The sequence below is a fragment of the Phacochoerus africanus genome, chromosome 1, assembly GCF_016906955.1.
Source record: "Phacochoerus africanus isolate WHEZ1 chromosome 1, ROS_Pafr_v1, whole genome shotgun sequence".
In the NCBI taxonomy this organism is placed as follows: Eukaryota; Metazoa; Chordata; class Mammalia; order Artiodactyla; family Suidae; genus Phacochoerus; species Phacochoerus africanus.
In genome coordinates this window covers 110,668,043-110,688,334 of record NC_062544.1, presented here as the reverse complement: position 1 = coordinate 110,688,334, position 20,292 = coordinate 110,668,043, and the positions used below count along the sequence as shown (strand labels likewise).

The following is a 20,292-nucleotide window of genomic DNA, read 5'->3' as shown; positions in this document are numbered from 1 at the left end:
CTCCCAAACTGGAAAGAAAAGCTGATGAACATGTCTTCAGAAAGGACCAGAGCCTGAGAATTTGGTTGTGGCTCAGTGGTAGCGAACCTGACTAGGATCCATGAGGACATGGGTTCAATCCTTGGCCTTGCTCAGTGGGTTAAGGATCCAGTGTTGCCATGAGCTGTGGTGTAGGTCACAGACGCGCCTTAGATCTGGTGTTGCTGTGACCGTGGCATAGGCCACCATCTGTAGCTCCTGTTCAACCCCTACCTGGGAACTGGGAACTTCCATATGCCGTGGGTGTGGCTCAAAAAAAAAAAAAAAAGGAAAAGACGGGAGCCAGAGTAGCCTTCGATCTTGGGAGCAGGTACCTTCTGGGGATGAATAACTACCACCTTTTCCAGTTCTTGCTTCTTTCTGCTCATAAGTCAAAGTCCAGGGAGAGAGGCCCAACCAGCCTGACAAGAGTCAGGGAGGAGCACCTTCACTGACTGTCTACTAGGCCCAATCCTGTAGAGAGAGGTGGTTATCTAAGCCACACTGGGCTGCTGTTACTTAAAGAAGGAGAAAGCTTCGTGGTAGGCTGTAGGAGGAGGGTGCTCACATGCTCCCAGGGAAAACTGCAGGACCAGGAGCAGAGACTTCTACCCAGTACTGTTGTCACTGTGAAATTTGTTCTATATCAGAAGCCTAAGCCTTTTGGTGTTTTTATGTTGAGGGCTGACCCCTCTGAACTTTCTTTATCTGGGAATCACTGTTTGTGCAAGAATGTGTTTTTTGAGGGATCAGTCCTGTATAATGTTTTTCCCAAGGATTTCTTTCAATCTGGCCTGTGCACAGAGAAAGGAGGTTGGGGGAGGATGTCCAAAATGCCCATTTTGCCAAGAGCAGCTGAAGGTGCTGTCGGTTACACAGGCGTGGTTTCCTGTGCCATGTGTAAGAAAAATGCTGTCTCTAGGGCATTTAGAAATGCCTAATATGGAAGAGGATTGAGAGTTTATTATTAGAGCTAGAGGCACAGTTTTTTGGTTTCTTTGGTTAGACTGACTTAGACACTGCCTCCTAGGCACTATAAGCCAACCAAGATTGTGTGTTCGTGTGTGTGTGTGTGTGTGTGTGTGTGTGTGTGTGTTGGGATTGACGTCTCCAGATCTTGCATGTAGGCATCCTGATACACTTTCCTGTCCATGTCTCTGCCACCTCCCCCGGCAACCCTATGTGCAGGGTCAAGTCATCATTATTAATTGGCTTTTCTCCCTCCTTGCCAGGTGCCTGCAGATGGTGTCCATTGTCAGTGCTGTCCAACGTGTGCCAGGCTGATCCATGGTCACTTTCCGGGATGGCAGCAAGGTGACTTCAGCTGAGGATGACCCTGACTGAAAGGCTGCGTGAGAAGATATCTCAGGCCTTCTACAACCATGGGCTGCTCTGTGCATCCTACCCCATCCCCATCATTCTCTTCACGGGGCTCTGCATCTTAGCCTGCTGGTATGTTTCCAGTGCCTTGGATGTGGTGGGCCAGTGTCTTGAGACAATAGATTTCCTACCCCTGACTGCTCTGTAGCCCTTGGACTGTGTATGCCTTTTAGGCAGTGGAACTCGAGGTTCATTGGAGCTGCCAAGTGGAGAGTGCTAGTCCTGGGGTGTGTTTAGCCATTAAACTAAAACAGTCCAGGCTGGGAATTCCTGTTTTGGCTCAGCAGAAATGAACCTGACTAGTATGAGGACATGGGTTCGATCCCTGGCCTTGCTCAGTGGGTTAAGGATCCATCATTGTCATGAGCTGTGGTGTAGGTTGCAGGTGCTGCTTGGATCCCGAGTTGCTGTGGCATAAGTTGGCAGCTGGAGCTCCAAGACGACCCCTAGGAACTTCCATATCCTGCAGGTGCAGCCCTAAAAAACAAACCAAAATAAAAATAAATAAAACAGTCCAGGCTGACTTTGACCTGATGAGTCACCGGATTTGTTCACATTATTGGTAATTCGCCTCAAAATAATATTTAGATGCTTCTAAGAAACTGCAAGATAATTGAAAAGAATAATCTTTTAATTTCCTTCTCAACAGTGGCAGCTGCCTTTGGTACCTGGTTAAGAGTATTGCAAGAAAAGTCCATTGGAACAGTCCTTGGCACCATCTTGCAGGCTAACCCCAGAGAATTGGTTTTCTACTTTCAAGTCATTTTCTTGTGTTTATGTGGAGCCTCCTTCTGACCTCTGGTTGATTCTTGGGGCTTGCTGTGCTCACCAAGGACTATTGTATGAGCTGTAGTTACCCTTTTTCCACGTCTGTCATTCTGTCACAAGGCCCCATAGAACTCTGAAGACTGTGGCTCATGAGGACATTATAAAAAGAGAGGCTTTATTTACTTATTTATATTTTTGTCTTTTTAGGGCCGCACCTGTGGCATATGGAGGTTCCCAGGCTAGGGGTCTAATTGGAGCTGTAGATGCCAGCCTATACCACAGCCACAGCAATGTAGGATCCGAGCTGCATCTGCGACCTACGCCACAGCTCACAGCAACGCACTGAGCCACAACAGGAGCTCCAAGGAGAGGCTTGATGTAAGATGCTATGTGATAGTCCTCTTGGTCTAAAACACTTGACAGTCATGAATGGTGCCCACCTCATTATCCTTATCTCTGGAGAGAATTCTGGTTTCTAGATTCATTGTACATCTAATGTTGTAGATGTTTTCAGTGCTGTGTTGGAAGAATGATGGTTCAAGACTGAACTCACTGTTCAGTTGTTAATGATCCCAAGTTCTTCTCTAATTAGGACTGGGAAAGATGAACATCTTTTTTTTTTTTGTCTTTTTTGCTATTTCTTGGGCTGCTCCTGCGGCATATGGAGGTTCCCAGGCTAGGGGTCGAATTGGAGCTGTAGCCACCAGCCTACGCCAGAGCCACAGCAACGCAGGATCCGAGCCGCGTCTGCAACCTACACCACAGCTCACGGCAACGCCGGATCGTTAACCCACTGATCAAGGGCAGGGACCCAACCCGCAACCTCATGGTTCCTAGTCGGATTCGTTAACCACTGCGCCACGACAGGAACTCCCAGATGAACATCTTTCAATGAGAATTTCCTGCTGGGGGCTATGTTAGTGCTTCAGGTATGTAATTAAATGTCTCATCAGTCCTTATAAAAGCCTTAGGAAGTAGCTCAGTTATATTTCCCTGTAACCAAAGTGGTTTAGAGAATTAGAGGCTTGCATGGTCTATACAATTAATAAGTAGGGAAATAGGAATTCAAATCCAGGCGTATAGATTCTGGTTGCCTGCACCTCTGGCATTCTGTGCCCCAGACTCTCCTCTCCCTGGTGTAGTGTATTTGTACTCATGTTTAAACTTTAACTTGTGTTATACAGAGTGCAAGATACTTGTGGCTACATCCGGAAACTGATGAATTAGGAGTTCTCTGAGAATGCAGCTCTTGGATTTGCTTGTCTTTTGTCTCTAAGTTAATTTTTTTCCTATTCCTAGCATTATTTATTTATTTATTTAAGTATAGTTGATTTACAGTGTAGAGCCAGTTTCTGCTCTACAGCAAAGTGACCCACTCATACATATATATTCATTCCCTTTTTTTTTTTTGTCTTTTTGCCATTTCTTGGGCCGCTCCTGTGGCATATGGATGTTCCCAGGCTAGAGGTCAGCTCAGAGCTGCAGCCACCAGCCACAGCCACAGCCACAGCCACAGCCACAGCCACATTAACATCAGACCTCAGCAGCATCTTCAACCTACACTACATCTCATGGCGATGCCCGATCCTTAACCCACTGAGTGAGGCCAGGGATCGAACCTGGGTCCTCATGGATGCTAGTCAGATTCCTTTCTGCTGAGCCACATGCGGAACTCCTTGTCTTTCTTTTTCTGACTTCACTTACTGTGAGAATCTCTAGTTGTATCCATATTGCTGCAAAAGACATTATTTCATTTTCTGTGGCTGAGTAGTATTCCACTGTGTATATGTACCACATCTTTTTTTATTTTATTCTATTTTATTTTATTTTTTTGCTTTTTAGGGCTGCACCCACAGCACATGAAAGTTTCCAGGCTAGGGGTCCAGTTGGATCTATGTGGCTGGTCTGTGCCACAGCCACAGCAAAGTGGGATCTGAGCCATGTCTGCAACCTACACCACAGCTCACAGCAATACCAGATCCCTGACCCACTGAGCAGGGCCAGGGATTGAACCCACATCTTCATTGATACTAGTTGGATTTGTTTCTGCTGCACCACAGTGGGAACTCTGTGTATCACATCTTCTCCTTCTTCTTCTTCTTCTTCTTCTTTTTTTTTTGTCTTTTCATCTATTATGGGCTGCACTTGGGGCACATGGAGGGTTCCCAGGCTAGGGGTTGAATCAGAGCTGTAGCCTCTGGCCTATGCCAGAGCCACAGCAACGCCAGATCCGAGCCGCGTCTGCAGCCTACACCACAGCTCATGGCAGCGCCAGATCCTTAACCCACTGAGCAAGGCCAGGGGATCGAACCCGCAGCCTCATGGTTCCTAGTCAGACTGTTTCTGCTGCGCCACTACGGGAACTCCTATCACATCTTCTTGATCCATTCATCTGTCAATGGACATTTAAGTTGCTTCCATGTCATGGCTATGGTGAATCCTCTAAGGTAATCGACCCATTTCTCTTTCAAAATCATACTTTTCTAGGCTTGGCCTGCATGCTAGGGCAGAGTTCCCAAACCTGAGCTAGCATCAGAATCACTTGGAGGGCATGCCAAACAAGATTTCTAGGAGTCCTTTGGCGATGCAGTGGATTAAGGATCCAGCATTGTCACTGCTGTGGTGTAAGTTCAGTCCCTGGCCTCAGAACTTCTGCATGCTGTGGGTGCAGCCAAAAAAAAAAAAAATTGCTGGACTACAGTCTGTTTTCTCCTTTATCAGGTCTGGATGGGCCCAAGAATGTCCATCTCTAAACAGGTTCCTAGACCTGGGGACCACATGCTGAGAACTACTAGGCTGTGTGTCTTTACTGAAAATGTCTCTGAAGTTCTACCACATCTAGCTAAAAGTGTTCTCTATTTCATTCTAACATCTGGAGTGGTAGTTTGTGGTGACACTCATGGTTATTATCACTCGTATTGTCTTCTGTTGAGGTGAGTGGGGTCCAGCTCCCCTTTTATAAATTCTCAGTTCCTTGATGGCCTCTTTGTATGTGTTTTTGTGCATGGAGGGTGGCAAGTAAATACACGGTGGATGAATGTGTTGAATTGAACTTGTTTTCTGTATGTGTGGTTCAGGTTGTAGAGGTAGTTGTTGTGATTCCCCTTCCACAAAGACAACTCCAGCTACAGGAAGAGAGGACGTTTCCTCTTTGCCATTCATCTTCTAACGATAAGGTGTGGCCACGTGGGACCAGGCAGCTTCCTGGACAGGGAATGTAGGATTGTGTAGCAGCTTCTTGGGTGCAGTTAGGCTTTATGTTTGAATGAACAATTTGATATCCTGCAAATGTTTCAAAACATACTGTTATTGGATTTATGATGTGGGGGCCTCTGGTATGAAAACTCAAGTGTAGAAGACTCCTCAACTCAGGGTGAATTAGAATGGGGTGGGGGAAGAGGCTATATATTTCTATATATATATCTATGATAATGACAATATTTAACACCCAGTATAGGCCAAATGCAGCCAAACTGGGCAGGGAAACTGCCTTATATCCCACAGATGCTTTGGCTGAATATCAGTCCTCAGAAAAAGGCGTGGGTGAGGCTCAGGGTAGGGTTGGGCTGATGGGAGGGAAAGGAAGACTCATCCTCACTGGCTTTGTCAGTCCTCAGGTGCTTCCACACATGATGTTTCATTTGGTTGCCTAACATCCTTGGGGGTGGCTGTTATTCCCTGGTTCTTTTGTCGATGATGAAACTAGTGTGGTGTGGTATTAGTGGTATGTGCTGCAACTGGCAGGTCTGTGTGGCAGATCACAAATCTGTACTTTGACCATGGTGATATGAACTTTATGAAGGACACTGTTTGGTGCTGCTATCTTTCATTGCAAGACATCTGCTCCATGAATAAGAAGCCTGAGAAAGAGGGTCTCAGCTGCAGTGGGCCAGGAGCTGGGCCTGGCAGGATCTGCCTAGACAGAGGACTGAGAGGCTTTTTTTTTTTTTTTTTGGCTTTTTGCCTTTTCTTGGGCCACTCCCGCGGCATATGGAGGTTCCCAGGCTAGGGGTCGAATTGGAGCTGTAGCCATTGGCCTACGCCAGAGCCACAGCAACATGGGATCCGAGCCGCATCTGCGACCCACACCACAGCTCACGGCAATGCCGGATCCTTAACCCACTGAGCAAGGGCAAGGATCGAACCCACAACCTCATGGTTCCCAGTTGGATTCGTTAACCACTGAGCCACGACGGGAACTCCAGGACTGAGAGGCTTTTTGAGGCAGTGGCCCTACATAACAGAAATTGAGGAGAGAGAATAAAGTTGGGTTTGATAGCCACCTCAATAAAAATGGCTGTAATATATGCCAAAAAATGTGCCAGACCAGTGATGTGGATCACAGTCCCTCCCCTCAAAATCCCGCAATCTCAGCCTGAGACAGATAATTGCAGCGCCATCGGATATTGTGCAGAGCGGAAGTGACCTAGCTGTGGTGCAGAAGGGCACAGTGTTAGGGGGGCTTCCTGGGAGGAGAACACCTGAGCCGAGCCCTATAAGAGGAGCAGGTGACATCTTCCTCAGCTCCTTTCCTGTTTATGGTTGTGCTCATTCAGCTCACCACTCCCCCAACAAAAGGACAGGGAGCCTACTACCCTGGCACACCCCTCAGAACCTGTTGCCTCTTTTGGTCCCACCCTCTAAGGGCTGTGTGGTTTCTCCTTGTCTTTACAGTCACCCTGTACCAGGAGATACCATCACATTCTTAGTGCTGTGTACTCATTTTCCTGAACCAGTATCTTTCTCTTATGTGATTTTTAAAGGAATTAAGGCAGTTTTGTTTGTTTGTTTGTTTGTTTGTTTGTTTTTTAATCTGACGAGCTTAGGAAAAAATTTCCAAGGCTAGTTGAGGTCTCTCAGCCTCCAGAGATGTTAAAGGTTCTATCAGAGAATCCACAGATGGATTCTCCTTTATGGCCAGGAGACCAGATATTATGGGCCCAGGGCACAAGCCTTGCTATCCTCTTCTATCTGGGAAGCTTTCAATCTAGAGCAGCTCCCCCTTCTGCCAGAGCTTCAGGTTGCCTGCAGAAGGCAAAGGAGTTAATAGACGGCTTTTAGTAGTTTTATTAGATAGTTAGATCCCATTTACTTACTTACCCTCATTGTTCCTGGAATGAGAGACTTATTCAGCTTGAACCCAAAGGACGCTGCTCTTGATACCTCTGTCTGGATCTAGCAGGCACCTGAGCTGTGGAGTGGACCCTGTTCATTACCCCTGGGTCACCCTGGGAGCCATGAATGCTCTTTCCTCTGGGAAAATCTGATGAAACTTGTAGCAAGTAGGCCCTGTGCAAGAGGTGTTTGTTTACATTTCCTAGAGGTTAGGCCACTAGGACCCAAGGCATGGCCCAGCAGCAGCCCAGCAAGGTGGAGGGTGCTGTTGCTCCAGACCTGCCCTGGGAGGTGTGGGTGCTCTGTGAGGTAAAGGAAGAGTATCTGGGTGCTGGGCCAGCCAGATTACCCTGTGTGCAGGTCAGAGGTTAACGTGAGGGTCATTGGGTCACTTATGATTCCATAGCCTGCTGCTCATGGTTATAGAAGGTGGATTTTAACTTGGAGAGCAAGTTGGAATCATGCTGAGGCCATTTCAAACCTCCTGAAGGAGCATATTCCTGTAGTGTGTGTGGGCTTAAGAGTAGACTTGGGGAGTTCCCGACGTGGTGCAGTGGTTAACGAATCCGACTAGGAACCATGAGGTTGCGGGTTCGGTCCCTGCCCTTGATCAGTGGGTTAACGATCCGGCGTTGCCGTGAGCTGTGGTGTAGGTTGCAGACGCGGCTCGGATCCTGCGTTGCTGTGGCTCTGGCGTAGGCCAGTGGCTACGGCTCCGATTAGACCCCTAGCCTGAGAACCTCCATGTGCTGTGGAAGCGGCCCAAAGAAATAGCAAAAAGACAAAAAAAAACAAAAAAAGTAGACTTGAATACCCTTTCCTCCTGCTTTTTCTCTGGAGGAAAGCAGCACCTTCAGGCTGAGGCTGGACATCTCAGTTGTGCTGGGCCCCACTTCTCAACTTCTCTGCCTGGTCTGCTCATGTCTCAGGTTTCCCCACCACCACCATGGCCCCTTTTGGGGTGGACACACGGGACATAGAACATGTTCTCTTTCTGGGCCAACGTGGCCACTCCTCGACATGTTTATATTCTTTCTGTGAATAAGAAAGAAATCTGAGTAACTGCAGCCCTGTCTGTACCTGTGCTCTGGAGAGCTGGGCTAGATGGCAGAGAACAAAGTCCTAGAGCACCACTGACCTCTGCCCCAAAGCTGCTCCTGGGCCCCCAAAAGCATTCCAAAGCCAGAGGGCTTACCCCTGCCAAGCAGAAGTTACCCCTGAACTCACACACAAGCTCCGGAAAAGCTTTGAAAGTCTTGTAGGAGATCAGAGACTCTGTTATCACCCAAAACTTCCTCAAACAGAGGAGAGGTCAGATGTCAGGAATTTCCCCTTTTAGTCTTTCACTGCCCCACCCCTAGTTCTGTATTGTTCTCCCCTGAGAAGGGAAGAGAGAAAACATGTCCCACTCCTGATGTCTCCAGAGAGATGTCCTGTGCAGCATCTTCTCTGAGTGTTGTTTCTCTGATTGCCCTTTCTGAATGTTTTCAGTGTCTCCGGGGCTCCCATCACAGGTGACTGGGAGTGAGAATGGGAGGAGATGTAGGGCCAGCGCCATCATTTGTGCCTAAGGCAACATGAGAATGCAGGGCTGCTGCTTCAAAAAGCGGAGAAGTACCATTAAAGGTACTAAAATATGCTCAGACAGGAGTGGGTGAAAGGGTTGCTTTTGCCAAAATGCCCACCAGATGTGCTCTGGTGCTGCCAGCCTAGGATAGAGAATGACCGACACCTCACTCTGCTCTAGGACACGGCTGGCTAAGCACATCTGAACCCAGCCCTCCTTACTTTTGCGTTCAGGCCCCTGGGGTGGCAGCAAATGGGATACCTGGACAGAGAGGGGAAGGACAGATCCTGGGACGCAAGTGGACAGGGGAGTTGGTGGTCCAGAGCTTGTCCTAGGGAGGACGGGCCATGTGTGAACCTACACTCCACGTCCTCAGGACATGTTCCATTGTGATAGATTTCACTTATAAAACATAGGTTAAGAGAAAATTTTATTAAGAATTTCTGTATGTCTACCGCAGGATGTTGAAAAGCACTGAGCCCTTCTGAATGTGGCATCCTGTGCAGCCACACAGGTTGCATACCCATGAAGCTGGTCCTTGGTAGAGCATCTGTAGGTAAATAAGCAACCCACATTTCTTGAACATATTCCATAAGGCTGATATTGGGGATGCAGAAATTAAAATGTCATGTACCTTCCCCACATGTTTCTTACATTAAGCAGGTGGATTAAAGTCTCTAATCATGTTTGCAGGCTGCCATGGAGTACAGAGGAGAGGGGCCTAAGTCCTATGGGTTGAGAAGTAGAGAGGCAGCATTGCTTTGAAGGATAAGCAAGAATTTGATTAATATTGGTGGGGAGGGGAGTGTTTTAGTTTGGGCTCCCCCTGAGACAAGGATTTGAGTACATGTAGCTTATGTGTAAGCTGGAATGACGGCTGGTTGGGAGGCGAGAGAGTGAGATGGAAGGGAATGTGCATCATGCAACAAGTTATCACAAGGGCAGCTGAGAGGAATCTCACTGGGGACACTGAGAAGTGGTGCAGGAGGTCTGCCTCAGAGTTCCACTCCTGGCTACACCAGGTCAGCAAACTCATTCCCTTCGGGGCCAGGTAGAAAGGCTACATCCAGTCTCCGTTGCATATTTTTGTTTGGTTTTGTTTGTTTGTTTTAATTTACCATTTAAAAATGTAAAAACTGCTCTAAGCTCACAGACCATGTGGCTTGCCAACCTGTAATCTGTACAGTAAAATAATCAATCACTGGTTGAGGGCTGCTTCCAGCTAGCATTAATTCTTGGTGCTTATGTCCTGCCTCACTCAGGCAGAGAGGCCTCCAGCAGCAATGGAACACTCAGGCAACATGATGCAAATGCTGACAGTTGGAAATTGAACCAGCTAGCTTAGTGTATTACTCCAGGTAAGAGTTGATGTTTGTTATTTAGTCTGAGTTGATGTTTGTTATTTAGTCTAAGTGGAAGCCCTGGAGGTAGTGAGATGTGGCTGAGTCTGGATACATTTTAAGGGTGTAGAACCCTCAGGATTTTCTGAGAACTGAATGTGGAGTCAAGATCAAAGTCTTTGGCCTGAGCAGCTGGGTGGGTGCAGCTGAGACAGGAAATGCAGGGGAGGTTTTGGAGACTTGGTTCATTTCCTTTGTAAAATAAGGATAAGCCAAGATATAATCTGGTTTTAGAAATGAGTTTGTGGAAGTAACATGGGGTAGTGGTAGAAATTCCCAGACAGCTTCTTTCTTTAAATGCCTTTAGTCTTTTTTCTGACCTTGGGAAGGTGACTGCTTTTACTTCTAAAGTTGCCTGACACCTTTCTTTCTTTCTTTCTTTCTTTTTTTGTCTTTTCTAGGGCCGCACCCGCAGCACATGGAGGTTCCCAGACTGGGGGGGGGGTCTAGTCGGAGCTGTAGCTGCTGGCCTACACCAGAGTCACAGCAACGTGGGGTTCGAGCCACGTCTGCACCCTACACCACAGCTCACGGCACTGCTGGATCCTTAACCCACCGAGCAAGGGCAGGGACCGAACCCGCAACCTCATGGTTCCTAGTCGGATTTGTTAACCACTGAGCCACGATGGGAACTCCATGACACTTTTCTTCCAAGATTTTCTTTCAGTCTCAAATTTAGTAGCCATGGATGGTGGTTATTACCTTGCATTTTGCATTTTTGTAGAATCTTTTTCTTGGTGTTTTTATTTTGCTTACATTAAAAGGAATTTATGGTTGTTTAAAATTTCTAACAAAACAGAAATATAGTACAAAGTAGTATAGTATGATGTTAAGAGCACCGACTCTGGGACCAGACTGCCTGTGTTCACATACTAGTGACAATTTTCCAGGGGGGTATAGTGTTTATGTGTCTTGTTGTATTGTAGTAATGCTTTTAAATGATAAAAAGATGGAAGGCACTTGCTTAGTAAGAGTTGGAAACCATCATTTTACAGAGACAGAAACAGGCAGGTTCACTGTCAGTGATAAGAACCATGGTGAGGTGAGTATGGGGCACTTCAGCGGCTCCTAGGAGAGCCCTTAACCCAGATTTTGGGGAAAGGGGCAAGTCTTCCTGGGCAAGTGATACTGCAGATGAGGCCTCAAAGATCTATGAGAAGAATGGGCAAGAGAGTTCCAGGAGGTGCAGAAGCAAGAGGAGAGTTGTGTATGCCTCCAGGGCAGGGTTGGAGAATGACTATGAACCATTTTAAGGATTTCAAGGTCTGTGTACTTTTCCTAACAGACTGTAAGCTAAGTAAGTGGATGTTCTGGAGTGTGCTGCCCTTCTTTCTCTTCCTGCTGGAATGTTTAAAGTCTGGAATTCACAAATGTTCTAAATATTTCAAATCTTGAGAAACAGGCTTGCTTTAGTTTAGTCAGTGTGTTTTGCGCAGCTACCACGTGGAAAGTAAATGTATTTAAATACAATGCACTGGTGTTCCCATCCCTGGTCAAAGGAAACAAATTTGACCAGGATCCGGGAGGATGCAGGTTCAATCCCTGGCTTTGCTCAGTGGGTTAAGGATCTGGCATTGCCCTGAGCTGTGGTATAGGTCATAGACACGGTTCGGATCTGGTATTGCTGTGGTTGTAGGCCAGCAACTATAGCTCCAATTAGACACTTAGCCTGGGAACATTCATATGCCATGGGCACAGCCCTAAAAAAAAAAAATTTAAAAATACAGTGTACTGCCTGCCTTCATCTTGTAGCTAAAGTTCCAGCTCTCTTTGCCCAGGTGTCAACCAGGCGTTGTGCAGAGCTTCCCCCAGCAGAACCTTAACTAGGTCCAGAGACAGCCCTTGACACCTACCTCCAAACAACTAAAACTTGGTTTTTGGAAGGAGCAAGAGAGAAGCAACACTTCACATAATAAGGGATTCTCAATAGATTAATAACTGACTTCTCAGAAATGATGGAAGCCAAAAAGCAGTGGGATCACATATTTATAAAGTCTTTAAAGGAAAAAAAAAACAAAATTAAACCAAGAGTTCTAGGTTAACCAAAGTATACTAAAGTAATGAAGGAGAAATTAAAACATTTGTGTATAAACAAAAGCTAAGGAAATTTGTTACCAGTGGACCTGCCCTACGGTTAATTGGAACCATTAAAAAAAAAAGTAGTAAAGATAATCAGGGAGTTCCCGTCGTGGCGCAGTCGTTAACGAATCCGACTAGGAACCATGAGGTTGAGGGTTCGGTCCCTGCCCTTGCTCAGTGGGTTAAGGATCCGGCGTTGCCGTGAGCTGTGGTGTAGGTTGCAGACTCGGCTTGGATCCCGTGTTGCTGTGGCTCTGGTGTAGGCTGGTGGCTACAGCTCTGATTCGACCCCTAGCCTGGGAACCTCCAGATGCCTTGGGAGTGGCCCAAGAAATAGCAAAAAAAAAAAAAAGATAATCAGTATTGTATATTTTGTTTTGTAACTTCTTTGTCTTTCATGATTTAAAAGGCAAATACAGTAAACAATAATTTTAAATTTTGTTAATGGAAATAAATGTACCAAGTGTAATCTGTGACAATAACAACATAAAATTGGAGAGACAAAGATATATATACATGTTTGTATACTAAAGAAGCTAAGCTCTTCAGATTGCATATTTTTGGTTGTCTTATTGTCATGGTTGCTGATCCTCTCTTTTGCCAGCTTATATTTTCTTTTTTCTTCCTTTCTTTTTTTTTTTTTTTGTCTTTTTGCCATTTCTTGGGCTGCTCCCGAGGCATATGGAGGTTCCCAGGCTAGGGGTTGAATTGGAGCTGTAGCCACCGGCCTACGCCAGAGCCACAGCAACACGGGATCCAAGCCGCGTCTGCAACCTATAGCACAGCTCACGGCAACGCCGGATCGTTAACCCACTGAGCAAGCGCAGGGATCGAACCCGCAACCTCATGATTCCTAGTTGGATTTGCCACGACAGGAACTCCTTTTTTTGTGTGTGTGTGTATTATTTTCTTAATTAAATGAATTTTATTATATTTATAGTTGTACAACCATCATCATAACCTAATTTTAGAACATTTCCATCCCAAACGCCCAGTCCATCCCTCCCTGCCAGCCTGTCCCCTTTGTTAACTGTACAGTTTTTCATAGTCTGTTTCTGTTCTTCGAATAACTGTTCATTTGTATCCTTTTTCTAGATTCCAAATGTAAGTGAGAGCATGTGATGTTTGTCTCTCACTGTTTGTCTAATTCCACTTACCATGATATTTCTAGGTCCATCCATGTTGCTGCAAATGCCATTATTTCATTCTTTTTATGGCTGAGTAATATTCTATTGTATATATGTTACCACGTCTTCTTTATCCATTCCTCTGTCAATGGAGATTTAGGTTGCTTCCATTTCTTGGCTGTTGTATATAGTGCTGCAGTGAACATTGGGGTATATGTATCTTTTTTAATCATGGTTTTTCTCCGGATACATGCCCAGGAGTGGGATTGTTAGATCATATGGTAGTTCTGTTTTTTTTTTTTTGCTATTTCTTTGGGCCGCTCCCACGGCATATGTAGGTTCCCAGGCTAGGGGTCGAATCGGAGCTGTAGCCACCGGCCTATGCCAGAGCCACAGCAACGCAGGATCCGAGCCGCGTCTGCAACCTACAGCACAGCTCATGGCACCGCCGGATCGTTAACCCACTGATCAAGGGCAGGGACCGAACCCGCAACCTCATGGTTCCTAGTCGGATTCGTTAACCACTGCGCCACGATGGGAACTCCGGTAGTTCTGTTTTTAGTTTTTTCCATAGTGGTTGCACCAATTTACATTTCCACCAACTCCAGCATTTATTGTTTGTAGTTTTTTTGATGGTGGCCATTCTAGCTGGTGTAAGGTGGTATCTAGTAGTGATGTTGAGCATCTTTTCATGTGTTTTTTGGCCATCTGTATGTCTTCTTTGGAGAAATGCCTGTTTAGATCTTCTGCGCATTTTTTGATGTGTACCAGTTCAGATTTGTTGTTGAACCTCTCTATAATGACGTTATTCAGGGAGTTTCCACTGTGGCACAGTGGGTTAAGGATCAAATGTTGCCACAGCTGTGGCGTAGGTCTCAGCTGTGGCTCAGATTCCATTCCTGACCCAGGAACTTCCATATGCCATGGGTGTGGCCATAAAAAAAAAAAAACATGAAAATCCTCCGCTATTCAGTCTAGGTTGTTGTAAGTTGTTGATAATATAACTCCCATGGTAACCACTAAGAAAATAAGGTTTTAAATTTATCGAAAAAGAAGGGAATCAAAGTGGCACACTACAAAAAAATCACTCCCTTTCCAAAAAAAAAAAAAAATGGGGGTGCAGCAATGGTGGAATTGAGGAACAAAAATCATATGAGACATGCAGAAAATAGCTAAATGGCGTAAGTAAATCCTTCCTTGTCAGTAATCACATTAAGTGTAAGTGGATCAGACTCTTCTATTAAAGGACAGAGATTGGCAGATTTTATTTTATTTTTTTATTTATTTTTTATCTTTTTCTAGGGCCACACCTGTGGTATATGGAGGTTCCCAGGCTAGGGGTCCAGTCAGAGCTGTAGCCGTCGGTTACACCACAGCCACAGTAACATGGGATCCGAGCCATGTCTGCGACATACACCACAGCTCATGGCCACACCGGATCCTTAACCCACTGATCCTTAACCTCATGGTTCCTAGTTGGATTCGTTAACCACTGAGCCACGATGGGAACTCCAGGCAGATTTTATTTTAAAAAGTCAGAATCCATCTACATGCTGTCTGCAAGACACATTATACACTACACTTTATTTTATTTATTTATTTATTTATTTATTTTAGGGCCGCACCCACAGCATATGGAGATTCCCAGGCTAGAGGTCTAATCTGGACTCATATCTAGAATATATACAGATGACCCAATTAAAAACAAGGAGTTCCCGTCGTGACTAGTATCCATGAGGATGCAGGTTCGATCCCTGGCCTGGATCTGGTTAAAAGAATTGAAGAGATGCTTCACAAAAGAGGACATATCCAAATGGCCAGTAAGCATACGAAAGAATTTTTGATGCTATTCAGTGCACATTAAAACCACTGAGAGGAATTCCTGTCGTGGCACGGTGAAAGTGAATCTAAGAACCAGGATGTTGTGAGTTCGATCCCTAGCCTTAATCAGTAAGTTAAGAATCTGGTGTTGCCATGAGCTGTGGTGTAGGTCGCAGATGTGGCTTGGATCCTGGGTTGCTGTGGCTATGGCGTAGGCCAGCAGCTGTATCTCCCATTGGACCCCTAGCCTGGGAACCTCCATATGCTGCAGGTGCAGCCCTAAAAAGCAAAAAAAATAAAAATAAAAAATAAAACCACAGAAAGATACCATTACCTCCCCCTCTAAATGATTAAAATTAATTGAACTGGGAATATTAAGAGGTGGCAAAGATTTGGAGCAGTTGGAACTCCTATTACACTGCTGATGGGAACATGAATGCAAGTAACTGTACTCCACAACCCAGAAATTTTATTCTGGGAACATTCCCAACAGAAAAGAGTGCTTACATAAAAATGACTATAGGAGTTCCTGTTGTGGCTCAGTGGTTAACGAATCCAACTAGGAACCATGAGGTTTTGGGTTCGATCCCTGACCTCGCTCAGTGGATTAAAGATCTGGCATTGCCGTGAGCTGTGGCGTAGGTTGCAGACACAGCTCAGATCCTGCGTTGCTGTGGCTCTGGCATAGGCCCGCAGCTACAACTGCGATTAGACCCCTAGCCTGGGAACCTCCATGTGCTGTGGGTGTGGCCCTAAAAAGCACAAAAAAAGTATAAAAATTTATCATAATAGCTCTAGCCTTAATAGCTCAAACTGGAAGCGACCAAACATTCTTTGGTACTGTAATATGTTCATTCAATGTACATATCTATAGAAAAGAATAATCTACATGCACCAATGCGGATGAACTAGTAGATATAATTTATTTTTTAAAATTTCGTTGGAGTATAGTTGACTTCTAATTAGTTTCACACGTACAGCAAAATGAATCAGTTGTGTGTGTGTGTGTGTCCATTCTTATTTTCCCATATAGATTATTACAAACTATTGAGTAGGATTTCTCTGTGCTATGCAGTAGTTTCTTATTAATCACCTGTTTTGTACAGTATTGTGTATATGTTATTTTCACCCTCCCAATTCCTCCCTTCCCTCTGATAACCCTGAGATTGATTTTGAAGTCTTTGACTTTATTTCTGTTTTATAAATAAGTCCTTTTGTATCATTTTTACTAGATTCCACATATAAGTGATATCATATATTTCTCTGGTTTATTTACTTTGTCCAGTATGATAATCTCTAGGTCCTGTCCATGTTGCTGCAAATGGCTTTATATCATTCTTTTTTATGGCTAATATTCCATTGTATATATGTACCACATCTCTTTTATCTATTCCTCTGTTGATGGACATGAAGATTGTTTCCATGTCTTGGCTATTGTAAATAGTGTTGCACCAAACATTGGGGTGCATGTAAATTTTCGAATTACGGTTTTCTCCAGAGAGGTGCTTGGGAGTGGGATTGCTGGATCCTATGGTAGTTCTATATTTAGTTTTTTGAGCAGCTTCCATACTGTTTTCCGTAGTGGTTGCACCAGTGTACATTCACACCAACAGTGTAGGAGGATTCCTTTTTTTCCACACCCTCTCCAGCATTTATTGTTGGTAGACCTTTTGGTAATGGCCATTCTGACTGGTATGAGGTGATACCTTATTGTAGTTTTGATTTGCATTTCTCAAATAGTGATAGGTAGCAACTTTTCATGTGCTTGTTCTCCATCTGGATGTCTTTGGAGAAATACCTATTTGGGTCTTGTGCTTTTTTTTTTTTTTTTTGGTCTTTTTAGGGCCGCACTGGTGGCATATGGAGGTTCCCACAGGCTAGGGGTCTTGCTGCCGGCCTACACCAGAGCCACAGCAACGCCAGATCCAAGCCACATCTGTGACTTATACCACAGCTCACAGTAATGCTGGATCCTTAACCCACTGAGCAAGGCCAGGGATCAAACCTGTGTTCTCATAAATGCCAGTCTGATTCATTTCTGCTGAGCCAAGACAGGAACTCCTGCCCATTTTTTTTTATTGGATTATTTGTTTCTTTGATATAAAGCTGTATGAGATGTTTGTATATTTTGGAGAATAATCCCTTGTTGTTCACTTCATTTGCAGGATTTCTTCCTCTTTGTGTTGTCTTCTTCTTTTTTTTTTTTTTTTTTATGCTTTCCTTTGCTGTGCAAAAGCTTTTAAGTTTAATTAGGTCCCATTTGTTTAATTTTGTTTTTATTTTTGTTACTCTAGGAGGTGGATCCAAAAAGATATTGCTGCAGTTTATGGCAGAGTGTACTGCCTATGTTTTCCTCTAGGAGTTTTATAGTTTCTAGCCTTATGTTTAGATCCTTAATCCACTTTGAGTTTATTTTTATGTATGGTGTTAGAGAATGTTCTAACTTCATTTTTTTTTTTTTTGCTTTTTATAGGGCCGTACCTGCGGCATGTGGAGGTTCCCAGGCTAGGGGTCTAATTCTAATTGGAGCTGTAGCCGCTGGCCTATGCCACAGCCACAACAACGCAGGACCCGAGCCACATCTGCAATGTACACCATAGCTCATGGCAATGCTTAGATCCTTAACCCACTGAGCAAGGCCAGGGATCGAACCTACAACCTCATGGTTCCTAGTTGGATTCTTTTCTGCTGTGCCACGATGGGAACGCCCTAACTTCATTCTTTTACATGTAGCTCTCAGATTTTCCCAGCACTGCTTATTGAAGAGACCATCTTTCCTCCATTGTATGTTTTTGTCTTTTTTGTCATAGATTTGTTGACCATAGGTGCTTGGGTTTATTTCTGGGCTTTCTGTCCTGTTCCACTGATCTATATTTCTGTTTTTGTGTCAGTCCTGAAGTCAGAGAGCCTGTTTCCTTCAGTTCCATTTTTCTTTTTCAAGATTGCTTTGGCTATTTGGGGTCTTTTGTGTTTCCATACAAATTTGGGTAGTCTAGTCATTTTGACAGTATTGATTCTTCCAACCTAAGAGCATGGTATATCTTTTTCCATCTGTTTGTGTCATCTTTGATTTCTTTCATCAGTGTCTTATAGTTTTCAGAGTACAGGTCTTTTGTTTCTTTAGGTTGATTCCTTCCTAGATTTTTTTTCTCTTAGTAGATATAATTTATTTTATTTTATTTTATTTTTTTTACTATTAAATCAGAAATATCAGTTTATTTGCCAGAATCAAATTATGTACAACAATTTAAGTTGAAATTGAGTTTAATTTGCCTATTTTGTTCACATTTCCATTCAAGTAGATATAATTTAAATGAAAGCAGCCAATCACAAAAGAGTACACAGTGGAACTGGTGATTTCAATTATATTCCATCAGAAAACTAATTTATGGTGATAGAAATTGTAGTAGTGGTTTGTGACGGTGAATGCTCTTCAACGGGCCAGGGCACCAGGCCACCTTCTGAGGTTCTGGAGCTATTTATAGCCTGATGTAGGTAGTGGTTATACAGGTGTATGCATACATACAAATTCATTGCACTGTATACTTAAGATTTGTGCATTGTAGTAAATTTAATTCCCAATTTAAAAAAAAAAATCAAAAGTGAGAGACTTGAAACTAAAGCACATTCATTTTTCAACTTTTTTTTTTTTGCTTTTTAGGGCCATACTCATGGCATATGGAGGTTCCCAGGCTAGGGGTCAAATCGGAGCTGCAGCTGTCAGCCTACGCCACAGCTCATGGCAGTGCCAGATCCTTAACCCACTGAGTGGGGCCAGGGTTTGATGCCACAATGTCATGGTTCCTAGTCAGTTTTATTTCTGCTGCGCCACAATAGGACCTCCCAATTTTTCAAATTTTTGTTGTAAGGCCAAGCCTTTTTTACTTTGTGTGTGGAGGGTCCATTGACTTCTCTTCAGCCTGGTCTAGTGTAAATCTCACCCTCAGTGTGTTATGCACGGTTTTCATGGTCTGTCCTTTTAAATTAGAGCAATTTGCTCAGCATTCTTAATCAGGATCCTTCTGGATTTTTATTTCACCAATTTTTTTATTGTTGTCTTACTTACTGTCTAATTTGACCAGAAGTTTGTTGCCTTTTTTGTTTTAGCATCTTGTCTTTATTACATCTCTAAAAATACTCAACCAGTCTACTTTTTGAATTGGTGTGACTAAATGGAGTTTGAAAAATTCTGATCTAGAGGCTTCTGAGTTTACTTCTGGCACTGATGTTTTATGACTCATTTTGTACATTTATACCATTCTCCTAGCAGGGAGAGTTTAGTGCGTCTGCAATAGTTCCTGTGTCTCTGTTATCTCAGCAGATTCTACTTGCCATGCTGTCCTAACTCTTCTCTTTGTTTTTTGTTCATCCCAGCTACCCACTGTTGAAACTCCCCTTGCCAGGAACAGGGCCCGTGGAATTCACCACTCCTGTGAAGGACTACTCGCCTCCACCTTCAGCTTCTGACCACAAGCCAGGAGAGCCTAGTGAGCAGCCAGAGTGGGTAGGTGCTCAGCATGTCACCCAGGAGAGCCCTGGGGGTAGGGTGCAGACTGGCCAAGGCAGGGGTTCTGTGAGCGAGTGAAGGGGGTCACCTTCTGATGTGTGAATATGTATACTTGAATAGTTTTATAAAGGCACCAACAATATTTAGTTATACATGTAGTTATGCATTATTCCTGTTTTGAAAGGATACACCAAAAGACAGATGTGTGACTGCCCTAGAAAAGGTGGGGATGGCCAGCTGAGTCTGGGTTCACACTGTGGGCTGCTCACATAGTGTGCACAGGTGCCAGGGAGTGCCCTGGCAAACAGATCATCTCCTCCTTGCATCAGCTGTTCATGGGAACTACTGAGCATCCCTAGAGGATGTTTTGGCATCAAAGTGCCAACTTCATTTAATAGTTTTTTTCAAATCTGTCAGGTCTTACTTTATTCTCACAGTCCGGTCAGGTAAAATGTGCAGGTTTCGTCTGTTTTTGTTTTGCAGTTAAGGCAGCTGGGGCCCAATGTGATG

At 44.4% G+C, this 20,292-nt stretch overlaps 1 protein-coding gene across 5 annotated transcripts in view; it reads left to right on the top strand.

The window, feature by feature from the left end:
• SCAP (SREBF chaperone) overlaps positions 1–20,292 on the top strand; it is a 66,133-nt gene that overhangs the window by 21,344 nt on the left and 24,497 nt on the right. For 4 of the 5 annotated variants that reach the window (XM_047772850.1, XM_047772859.1, XM_047772840.1 and 1 more), the window contains exons 2-3: positions 1,251–1,470; positions 19,650–19,779. In XM_047772850.1, the coding sequence (XP_047628806.1) occupies positions 1,349–1,470; positions 19,650–19,779 (252 nt within the window). In that variant the 5' untranslated portion in view covers positions 1,251–1,348. Of the gene's footprint in view, positions 1–1,122; positions 1,142–1,250; positions 1,471–19,649; positions 19,780–20,292 lie in introns of those variants that run through there. The other variant, XM_047772830.1, reaches the window with a different exon arrangement.